The sequence below is a fragment of the Miscanthus floridulus genome, chromosome 4 (assembly GCF_019320115.1).
Source record: "Miscanthus floridulus cultivar M001 chromosome 4, ASM1932011v1, whole genome shotgun sequence".
Classification (NCBI taxonomy): Eukaryota; Viridiplantae; Streptophyta; class Magnoliopsida; order Poales; family Poaceae; genus Miscanthus; species Miscanthus floridulus.
In genome coordinates this window covers 41,480,073-41,490,854 of record NC_089583.1, presented here as the reverse complement: position 1 = coordinate 41,490,854, position 10,782 = coordinate 41,480,073, and the positions used below count along the sequence as shown (strand labels likewise).

The 10,782-nt window shown below is 46.8% G+C and overlaps 1 protein-coding gene across 1 annotated transcript; it reads left to right on the top strand.

Annotated features, from left to right (window-relative positions):
• The first annotated feature begins 4,382 nt into the window (after nt 1-4,382).
• Nucleotides 4,383-9,820, top strand: LOC136551400 (phosphatidylinositol/phosphatidylcholine transfer protein SFH11-like). Its single transcript, XM_066542957.1, has 13 exons — nt 4,383-4,659; nt 5,380-5,605; nt 5,781-5,880; nt 6,126-6,392; nt 6,762-6,839; nt 6,930-7,034; nt 7,818-7,867; nt 7,936-8,041; nt 8,141-8,218; nt 8,847-8,915; nt 9,123-9,224; nt 9,309-9,379; nt 9,497-9,820. The coding sequence occupies exons 1-13, from the start codon at nt 4,407-4,409 to the stop codon at nt 9,555-9,557; spliced, it is 1,566 nt and encodes a 521-aa protein (XP_066399054.1). The 5' UTR covers nt 4,383-4,406; the 3' UTR covers nt 9,558-9,820.
• The last annotated feature ends 962 nt before the right edge of the window (nt 9,821-10,782 follow it).

The window sequence follows — 10,782 nt, the reverse complement described above, 5'->3', positions numbered from 1 at the left end:
TGGACTAACTGCTCAGATTCTGCTTATACTTCCTATAAGTACGTCATGGTCAAAACTACAAAGATTTTCTCGCCGAAATACAAGCAAACTGCATAACATGCACCTTATAACATTTATTATATACATAAGTGTTTTTATGCTTTCGCGCGTTCTAACTACACTATCCAGAAATTACAGATGATATCCGCCAAGCAGATCATTATGCTCCCCATCGCTGTCAATCTCGCCGAACAGGTCTATATCGCCTACCAACTTCTTCGCTGCGTCCTCCACCTCATCCTCCAGTTGCTGGGTCTCCATCTCGCTCAACCCTTTGGTGAACCCGCCCCCTATCGCCCGGAGGTTAGTGGCTGGGTAGTGGAACCGAACTACAGCAAGGGCATGGGTAGCGGCGGAGACAACGGCGTCGCAGTTGAAGCTCTCCCACGTCGTCTTGCATCTTTCGATGACGATGTCCGGGCGCGGCGGCCTGCCATCGGGCTGAGGAGCCACTTCTGGCTCGGCGTAGTCGAGCACTGGTTTGATTCCGGTAACCACGGCGTCAAACTTGTCCCTCTGGGTCCGGGCGTCCTGCTCTAGCACATCGAATTGTGCCTTGACCCTCCGACGGTGGTCTGCAAGCATTATAAAGTTTCATCAAGCAAGAAAGTTATTTCAGTATTAATCCCGACCAGGAAATATTCACCGTTCAGCTCCTCGGCCAGCTTGCTCGCTCGCCCCGTCTCCTTTGCCTTCTCCTCTCGGAGCTGCTCGAGGGCCCGACGCAGCTGGCCGAGCTCCACATCTTGTTCTACAAGTACAACAGTCATCACCAAAAGTAACCATATCAGACTATGCAAAAGCACTTTCGTCGATCACACGTACCTTTCTTCTGCTCGGAGATTTTATGCAGCTGTTCCAGTTGCTCGGAAGCATCCTTCAGTTGTGTGAAGGCAGTGGCCAGCTGCTCGGACCTGCTCCGCAGCTGGTCTTTCGTAGCCGCCAACTGCTCAGCCAGGACTCCCTTCTGGTGTTCCTGGTCCCGCGAGTTGGATTCAGCGAGGTCCCGCTCCCACCGGGCCCTCTGGGTATTTATCTCCGAGAGGTTCATCGCCTCTTTGAGTTTTTGGTTCTCCTCGGCGAGAGGCTCCATTCTCTTTATTAACTGGTGCCGGTGCTCGGCAGTCCGAGTTATTCCCTGAAAATTCACAATGACAATGACGGAATTCGATCTCCAACGTCAAAGACAAATACTCAGGATTCAGTACTAACCTCGATCTGTTTTATTACTCCGGCAAGGGCGGATTTCAGCCGCCTCATCTCCTTGGGGGTGTCCTCCTCGACAACTACCACCTCGTCACCACGCTTGCGGAAGATTCGGACGGATTGGGTTTGAGGCTCAGCACGAACGATCTCCTCTGCCACGTCCTCCTCTTCCGCGGCAGCCGAGGGCACCACCGGGGCACTCTGTGGCCGGACAGCGGGTCCGACCATGCCTTGCGACGCCTCAGGGGGCGCCGTTAGCTCCTCGGGCGCCACTGGCTCCGTCGACCCGGACTCTGGTGCATCGACGGCAACTCCAGCTTCAGCTCCAGAGGGCTCGACATTACCCGCCGTTGCTTTGGATATCGTCGCCGACCCGTCCTCCGCTAACGCCGACCTCTCGTCGTCCGCAGGTCCACCCGCAACAGTGTTTGACTCTTCCGTCGGCTGCCGAGCACCCGGGGCCCCTGATACGGGAGCCGCCGGCGTTACCTCCACCCCGGGATCAGCCCGAGGCCGCTCATCAGTCCGGGCGAACGAGTCCAGCTCCTCCGAATGCCGCGCACTGTGTCAGGACATTTGGTCAAGCGGCAAAAGCAAAAAAGCTAAGAAAAGACAGCAAAGTAACTCCAAAACGGGATACTTATCGTTTGGTCTGCCGGTGCAATTTTTTGAATCGACGATGCCTGCCTGAGCCCCTAGGCGTGGCTGTGGGATCGACTTCCGTGCTTTGGGGTGGAGGTCTCGCCTCCTTCACGGTCGGCCTCTGCTCCTCCTGCTGCTCCGGGGCTTCATCCGCCCGTCGTTCCGGGTCTGTCGGCGGCTGTTGCTCGGGAACTCCCGTCGCCTGCCCGGTGGGGATTTCTGCCGCTTGCTGCCCGGGGACCTCTATGCTCTCCCTTGATTGCTCCTCCACGCGTGTGCTGCGTGGAGGTGTTTGCATGTTCGGAGAAGAAGCAACGAGATTTTCATTATCATCAGACCACTCGAGCACCGTAGCCCTTCGTGTTCGAGTGGTCTGGTCGCCACCAAGCGAGAGGCCGTCCGTTTTCCTTTCTTCTGGGTCGGCTCGTCTGCTGCTGCCTTTTTTCCTCGGATTTTCTCCGTCACCGAGGGCGAACTTTGCGTCCGACCAGCGTCGGTGCCTCCGGATTCTGACGAGGTGCTGGCCGCATCTTCCGCAGGCCGACCCGGTGGCCGGGCATCTACACCCATCGGCCAATCAACCCTCGGCACGTCGGAGAAATACACCGCTCTTTCCTGCGAGTGGATCTTCGCATAAGTGAATCAGATCACTGTTCGGCAATGCTTCAAGATTAAAAGTATCGGGAATAAAATTGAGATGATTACCTCGGGAGGCGGATTTGTGCAATTGAAGGCCTTCGTTTGCTTTGGCCAGGCGAATGAAATGTTGGGGGCGAACAACTCTGCGGCCCGCTCTACGACATTCTTCCTCGTCAGCGGTTCCGTCATTTCCCGGGTCTCGTCATCATCACCTCTGTAGTCAAAGCCCGGGTGGGCCCTCTCCTTGCATGGCTGGACGCGGCGCACTATGAAGCTTGCTGCCACCAGTTTGCCTCTAATTTCCACACCTTTAATCAGTTCGAGGAGCTCCCCAACTTGTTCCATGTCTGCACTGTTCGGTTTCTCCGACCAGATCTTCTGGTTAACCGGGATATGGTGGATGTCGCAGCAGATTGTAGGGTGGCTCTGTTTCAAGTAGAACCACTTGGAATTCCACCCTTTCAGAGAAGTGTTCAGTGGTACGTTAATGTACTCGCTGGCCATTCCATCCCGGAGCTGCAGATATATGCCGCCGACCACCTTGGAGCCACCACCACCTTTCTTCTTCAACCAGAATAGGTGTCTGAATAGGTTGAAGTGCGGCAGAACCCCTAGAAACGCCTCACAGAAATGAATAAAGATCGAGATGTGCAATATGGTGTTGGGGTGGCGATTGCAGAGACTAATCGACCAGAATTCCAGCAGATCTCGCAGGAAAGGATGAACAGGGAACCCCAACCCACGCCAGAAATAATCCTCAAAGACTACAACTTCATCGGTGTTAGGCATTGGGAAGGGCTCACCACTGGCTGGCCGCCATCCGGCGGTGACGCGGTCAGGAAGCACGGCTGCCGTACTGTCAAGCTCCGCTTTCCCCGTGCGCGATGGCGCCCACTCTTCGTCTCGACTGGCTCCAACGCCTGCTTTCTTTGGGCTCGCCTTCTTCGGGTTCACAGCCCTCCTTTTTGGTGCCATCTCTCAGATTTGGATGGGGACTGGGGCCGGCAGCGTGCGTAGATGCGAATCTGGAAGAGTGATGGCTAAGGATGAAGATGAAATGGTGAAGTGGCAAAGGTGGGAGCGCGGGGGGCGGCGGCGCTGTTATAAAGAACTTTTCCCACCCTTTCGCATTCGAGGGTTTTTTGGGGAACCATTCCCGCGACTTGCGCTCCTCCGAATTCTCCGGCACGGTTTAATGGGCTGCAGCCTGGGTTTTCACGCAACCGCAACCCACGTCGCTTATTTATCGCCGCCGTCAGTTGTTAATCGCCCAATACTCGCTGACTTCCCCGCCATTTATTGAGGCTCAGTAACTGTTACTGTACAGCCATCCCTCCGGTTTTTTCTCCACGTTTGGGCTCCTCCGATATCTCCACTGACGGCTCGGAGACTGGCTGCCTGCTCGGCTGGTTTTTTCACTATTTCTTTGTTTCTGACCCTGGCACCACGTGACTTCGTCATCTACTGTCAGGCTCGGGGACTAAGTGGACACACTTCACCTTGCGGTGAATGTGCTTTTCTGGTCTACGCTCGGGGACTGGCTGCCTACTCGGCCGGTTTTTCTATTCTTCTGCTTTGGACCCTGGCACCACATGACCTCGTCACCTACTGTCAGGCTCGGGGACTAAGTGGGCACATTTCACCTCGCGGTGAATGTGCTTATTTTTTTCTGGAAGACTCCGCGCCCCTTGAGGCTGAAGAAGATTGTTTCTTGCTCTCGTGGTGGCATACTTGGTCCACTATGAGGAAATTTTCGATTCTGAATTTGAGCTCCTTACACCCTTATGGCAAGCCGTGTTTGGATCATACTGCTCGGCTGTGGTCCGCGCTGCTCGGCAACTGCTCGCAACTGCTCGACAACTCATTACGGTGGTCGGATCATGAGTTTTACTGCTTGGCTTTGTTCGCACCTGCTCGGACAAACGCAAAGCGGCGTTGCACAACGGGTACAAGGCGTTCGGGGACTAGCTGTGGGGGGTACGACCCCGGATACCCACGGCAGACCACATGGGCTGCACCCCCAGGGGTGGCCCAGCCCACAAGACGACGCCTTGCGGGGCATGACTCTGCTCGGCGGCTCCCGCAAGACATCTGGAAGATATCCTGAAGATACTACGAGATCTGTTAGGATATGTATGATCCCAAGATTCCTGTAATCAGTTATTACTTTTCGGTTATCTCTTATATCTAACCGACTTGTAACCCTGCTCCCCGGACTATATAAGGCGGGCAGGGACCCTCTCCAAACTCACGCAATATCATACGCCAGCTAATACAAACCAACAGACCACAGGAGTAGGGTATTACGTCATACTGACGGCCTGAACCTGTCTAACTCGTGTGTCTCTGTTGCCTTCTTGTTCTTGATCTCACGCTCCTCTGCCGATTAATCTACCTTCGTGGGATACCCCTCGGAGGACTGCCGATGATATTCTGTCGACAACTATAGTCAAATGAATGCTTCATTTTGTTGGTATATATTTTTATTTATACTACTAGAATTTTTTTTACCTAATATCGGGCTATATAGAATTATAGATAAACATCTTTAAATGACTTTTTAACTTTCAGAGATTATGTGAAATTTAACTTGGGCAAAATGACCATATGCTGCACAATTTTACCTAAGGGTGCATCCGTATCCTGTTTCTTTATTCTGTATGAGACTCCCATCCTAACTATTTGTACATGTTTAAACCAAATAATAGAAACTGGAATGCTAAAAGACCATAATGTACTCAAGAAGACCAGCACTGTTTCTGGCAATACAAGCAATATGTTCTGTTCCTTTATTGAGGGCTTTGATATCAAATTCATAGCTTCAGAATTAATTTATTGAGTTCCTATTTGAAGCGTATTGGCGCCTCTTTCAAGTACAAAGCAAAAACTCCATATCAAAGATGAGCTTCAGATCCATCGAACAGTTACTTAGGAGGAACAGCAAAACCAAAATTTCTCGCAATATTGTTGACGGTGTCCATGACCAGAAGGAAGAGCAGTTAGTGCAATCCTTGAGGGAGTTACTTCTTTCAAGCAACCAGCTCCCAGATAAGTTTGATGACTACTATGTCCTTCTACGGCATGCCCATTTTATTTATTTTCTGGAAAATTATGTTCTATATTGTTCTTAGACTGACATAATCCATCCAGTAACAGGGTAGGAGATGTTTTATTCTTCGATAGTTCTAGGATGCCTGTTTCCTTCCAGTTTTGCACTGAAGAGATCATGACCTCATTGCTCTCTCATCTTGCAGCTTTCTTAGAATGAGAGGCTTCAACATCTTAAAAGCAAAAGAGATGTTCTTAAATATGTTAAAATGGCGTGAAGATTGTTCTGTTGATGCCATTGCTAACGTATGTAGTGTTTTTATTGTGTGTTACATTTCTTTTATCTCTGGTTTGTTACAAGAATTTATGCTCACAGTTATCTTGGAACTTTGCTCTATCTGTACCGTAAATGTCGTATGTACTTTTATTGCAATTCGAGCTTATGGCTGTGGCACTGTGCATATCAGCTTAGCTGGAATTTTATTATGGATAAAGCTTCCTTCATCTAAAAAATGAAATATCAAGCTTAAATGTCTGTTTCTATGCTACAGGATTTTAAATTTGAGGAGTATGATGCTGTGAAAAGATGCTATCCTCATGGATTTCATGGAGTTGACAGATTTGGCAGGCCTCTATATATCGAACGGGTTGGCTTGGTGGATCTCAGTAAGCTCATGCAAGTGACTAGTATTGATCGATATGTAAAATATCATATATCAGAACAAGAGAAAACTATATCTTTGAGATATCCTGTTTGCTCACTTGTGGCTAAAAGGCACATAGCCTCGACAATAGCCATATTCAATGTGAAAGGACTGGTGCGTCATAGCTAAATGAAGCACTTCCCTTTAATGTTTCATATATTCCAGTTTATAAGAAAATAGTTGCCTAAATGTTCAGCCATTCTTCATTCTCTAAAACAGTGACCCAAGTTTCATGTTAGAAGCAGGTAGTATTAGAGAATAGAGATGCTTTGACTTATTACTGTCTTGTAAGTTTTACAGGGCTTTGCTCACATTTCATTTTATGTCTAGACATGTGTTCCACATACATGAAACTAATACATATCTACCTGGAACTATCAGACATTTTATATGTTAGTTTTTAAGTTATCTATCTGGCATATAATGAAGTTATTTGACTATCTGTACGCAATCATATATTTTTTCTTGGCTGCCGTTATGCAGGGTTTGAATAACTTTTCAAAATCTGCAAGGGAGATGTTCGCAGAGATCCAAAAGATCGATAGCAATTACTACCCAGAGGTTTGTCTTGGTTATGTCCATGATCGAACATCTAATGTGGCTTTTGCACTAGCCACAGTCTGCTCATTCGTATCTTGCTTCTTGCTACAGACATTAAATCAACTTTATATAATTAATGCTGGAACTGGATTTAGAGCACTGTGGAAAGTATTGAAAGCATTCATGGAGTCAAGAACGTTAGCAAAGGTTCAGGTAGTATATCTTTTTGTTGCACTATTATTGTTTGACAAAATAGAGTGAATGCTTACCTCTATGTTACTTGTTAGGTTCTGGGGACCAATTACCAGTGAAAAACAAGGCGACATTCCGCGGTCGCCTAGGCGCGACTAGGCGCTGGGCGGAGGCCTCCCGCGGGGCCTAGGGGGTGAGGCGGACATCTAGGCGGTGGGCGAAGAGGACTGGTGGGGAAGGGACGCGTGGGGGCGGCGCGGAGGTCGGGAGACGATGGGGGAGGAGCTAACGTGAGGCAGCGGCGGCCGGTGGGTGAAGAGGCGGCGTCAGGCGGTGGCGGCGGGCAGATCCGCCAAAGCAGGGACGCGTGGGGGCGGCGCGGACGTCAGGCGGCGTTGGGTGAGGAGGTAACGTCGGCGGGGGCGGCAACGACTGGTGGGGAAGGAGGCGACGTCGGGCGTCGGGCGATGGCGGCGGCGCGGGGCGAGCGACGGAAGCGAGCGCGAGCAGAGGAGGCTGGGAGGGTGAGAGACGGGGCTGGGAGGGGAGGGGGAGAGACGGGGCTGGGAGAGGAGCAGAGGAAGCGAGCGCGACGGAAGACTTGGGCGTGGGAGACTTGGGCCGTTATTGGGCCTCTCCTCTTTCTCCCATTCTATGACCATTAATCTGCTATTTTTTCCTTTTCTTTTACGTATTTATGCATATATTAGCTACCGCCTAGAAAAACACCTTGAAACGCCTAATCCCGCCTAGGCGCGCCTAGGCTCTAGGCGGTGGGTCACCGCCTAGAGAGCGCCTAGCGCCTAGAAAAACATTGCCAATTACCTTAACACAGTATTAGAAGCTGTTGACCCAAGGTAAAAGTGCATCAAGTCATGTGCAACGTTTGCATCTTTAGCTGCTTGAATGATTGCTCCTTCTGCAGCAATTTACCAGACCTTTTAGGCGGAACATGCGCTTGTCCAACAGGAGGATGCTTATTCCAAGATAAAGGACCCTGGACTGACCCAGAAATGATTCGTGCTTCTAAGGTAAGGTATGTTTCTTTAATAGGTCATTTGAAATTTTCTGGGAAGCTGAAATAAAAATAAAAATTGTTGGGACTGATGGAATCTATTTGTGATTCTTAGGAAGCATTTGGTAAAGGTCAGAAGTCTTTCAATGAATTGACTGCCACAATTGCCTGTGAAAGCTTTACAGGTTGTCAGGTATTATGGTATATATTGTTCTTATTGTTCTTTGCACTTTAACTTCAACAGTTAAGCCTTTATCAGCATAGGCCTATTCCTATAGGGTGGTTGTTATATTGGTGTGTGGTCATCAGCCATTGATATGAGTGTACTAAGCCTTTTGAAGTGTTAAACACTCAGCACCTTCTCAACCATGATTGTTCAGTTTATAAGCCTGATTGAGCATCCGTTGACCTAGTTTATAGAAATAGAGGCCCCATTGTCACATTTTTTTTTCTTGAACACACGAGAGAATTGCGCATCATTTCATTAAGAGAGAAATTGTCAAATCTATGATCTTCCTTTCCTCTAATATGATCCCATCTTTCCCTACTGCCCTTGCTCACCTCTCCACTGAGCTTTCTTTTTCCTATCCCTCTTTATGCTTTCCAAATTATCACACAACTTGTGTGCATGCACACCTTGCCTTACCAGAAAATTATAGTCTGAGAGAAAATAATCATTACATTGTATCTACCTGTTTATTTCCTTTCCGTCACTTAGTGCCATGCCCAAATGAAGTTGGCTCTCCTGTCTTCTAGTTCTCCCTCATTTTCCTTGCCAAAGAATCATCATGGATTCTTGATTCTTCGTATTTTGTTTGCAGGAGCCTTCCGCAAAACAAGTAGCTTCTCGTAAGAAAAGAACTCTTGGCATGTTGTTAAAAGATGACCAGGTCTTATTTGTGTCATCTTCTTTATTTTCGAATTTCATTTCTATCCCAGTGGAGTTTCACTTCATATCAGGGAAAAACATGTGCCAGTAAATAATTTTAAGTTTCACAAGGCAGCAAGTAAAGAAAAATACGTCTATGCCAGTTCAACCAGTATTCCTTGCGTTATGCACGAAAAGTCGCATTAATACCGAATTCTCTATGGGACAGGTTGGAATTGATACAGGTGAAAATATTTTGCGGAAACAAGTAGATGAACAGATCTCGGAGAAGATCCGAGAACTTGAACACTGCGCTGCTCAGAGTAATGAGGTGAGCAAAGGAACCCAAATTCAAAAAATTGCAGCCAAGAAAATATTCTACATAGCAACTAAATGTAGTTTCTTTGTAATTCAGACCCTGCAGACACTAATATGTAAGCAACAAGAACTCACTGGCCACATCGAACAGCTGAGGAAAATCCTTCAGTGAGAATGGCACCCCCTCCTAGTTCATTCATTCCTTTAGTTGCTGTCTTGCATAGCATTCAGCATCCCAAACTAAGAAGATAATCTCTCTACTTTTCTTTTATTTTTCAAATACAGGGATGGCATGGGTGCAGATATGAAAGGCGACACACAAGACACAAAACTCAAAGTAAGTTAGTGCTTGCCGAAGGTGGAGAAAGTCAAAAGGGACAAGAAACGAAGCCATCTTTGTAATGTAATGTAATAAAGAAAAAAATATGCACCTTAGATAGTTTTCTGTGATGAATCTTTAAGACTTTCCCCTATGAGCTGTTAAAACACTCAGTTGTGAATGTCATAGTATTACTGTACACCATGATTATTCTCGCAACGCTGTCCACGGCTGTCTGGACGTCCTCTCAGTAGTCCTGTACCATTGTTAAATAAATGTTACTCATGTCATTTACCGTCATCCAGGTTTCATGAGTAAAGTTTGTCTCTTACCGAGATTAGATTCAAGTCGCACATCTTCAAATCACTCAGTACTTTGAGGTTTCATATGCACTGGAGCTAAACCGCAAGGGGCTTCCAAACAAAAAAATGGCATTCCCCTGTTTTTTTTAAAGAGCCGATGATTATTGTGCTTGCGCTTTTTTTAAAAGAAACTACAACATCCCTATATGTACTCGCTCATTACAAAATAGAAGAAATTGTTTGTTTAGTTTGGGCAAGGCTTTAACCAAAATTAATATGGAAAAAGTCTACTTAACCCCCCACATTTCATACATGGTCTACTTCACCCCCAACTATGAAACCGTCTGTTTTACCCCCTGAATTTTCCAAAACCGTCTATTTTAACCCCCCCCCCCCCCCCGGGCGGTTTTTTGACAGCGGTTGCTACAGCAACAGCGGGTTTGCTACAGTAACGGTGGTTTGCTACAGTGCACCGTGTTTGAATTCCCTTTTATTTTCAGTGAGTCTTTGAGAAATCACAGTAAATCATAAAATAAAAAATCTAATTTTGTTGGACTCCAAATAAGTAGATCTACATAGTGAATATATAATACGGTATGCTTTAGTACAAAATTTTTACTGTAGCATTAGATTAATTAGAAAATCTAATTTTGTCTGTAATTAATTAGAATAATTCATAGCTGCAGCTTCTATGGTCCAATTATGGTGAAATTTTTATGGTACGCTAATTATTGTATGCTTGAACTATAGTAAAAATTTCGTAGTCATTGGACTATGTATAATTTAGTTATAGATAAATTCTAATTAATTACAGACAAAATTAGATTTTCCAATTAATCTAAAGCTACAAAAAAAATTGTACTAAAGCATACCGTATTATATATTCACTATATAGATCTACTCATGTGGAGTCCAATAAAATTAGATTTTTTATTTTATGATTTTTCTAT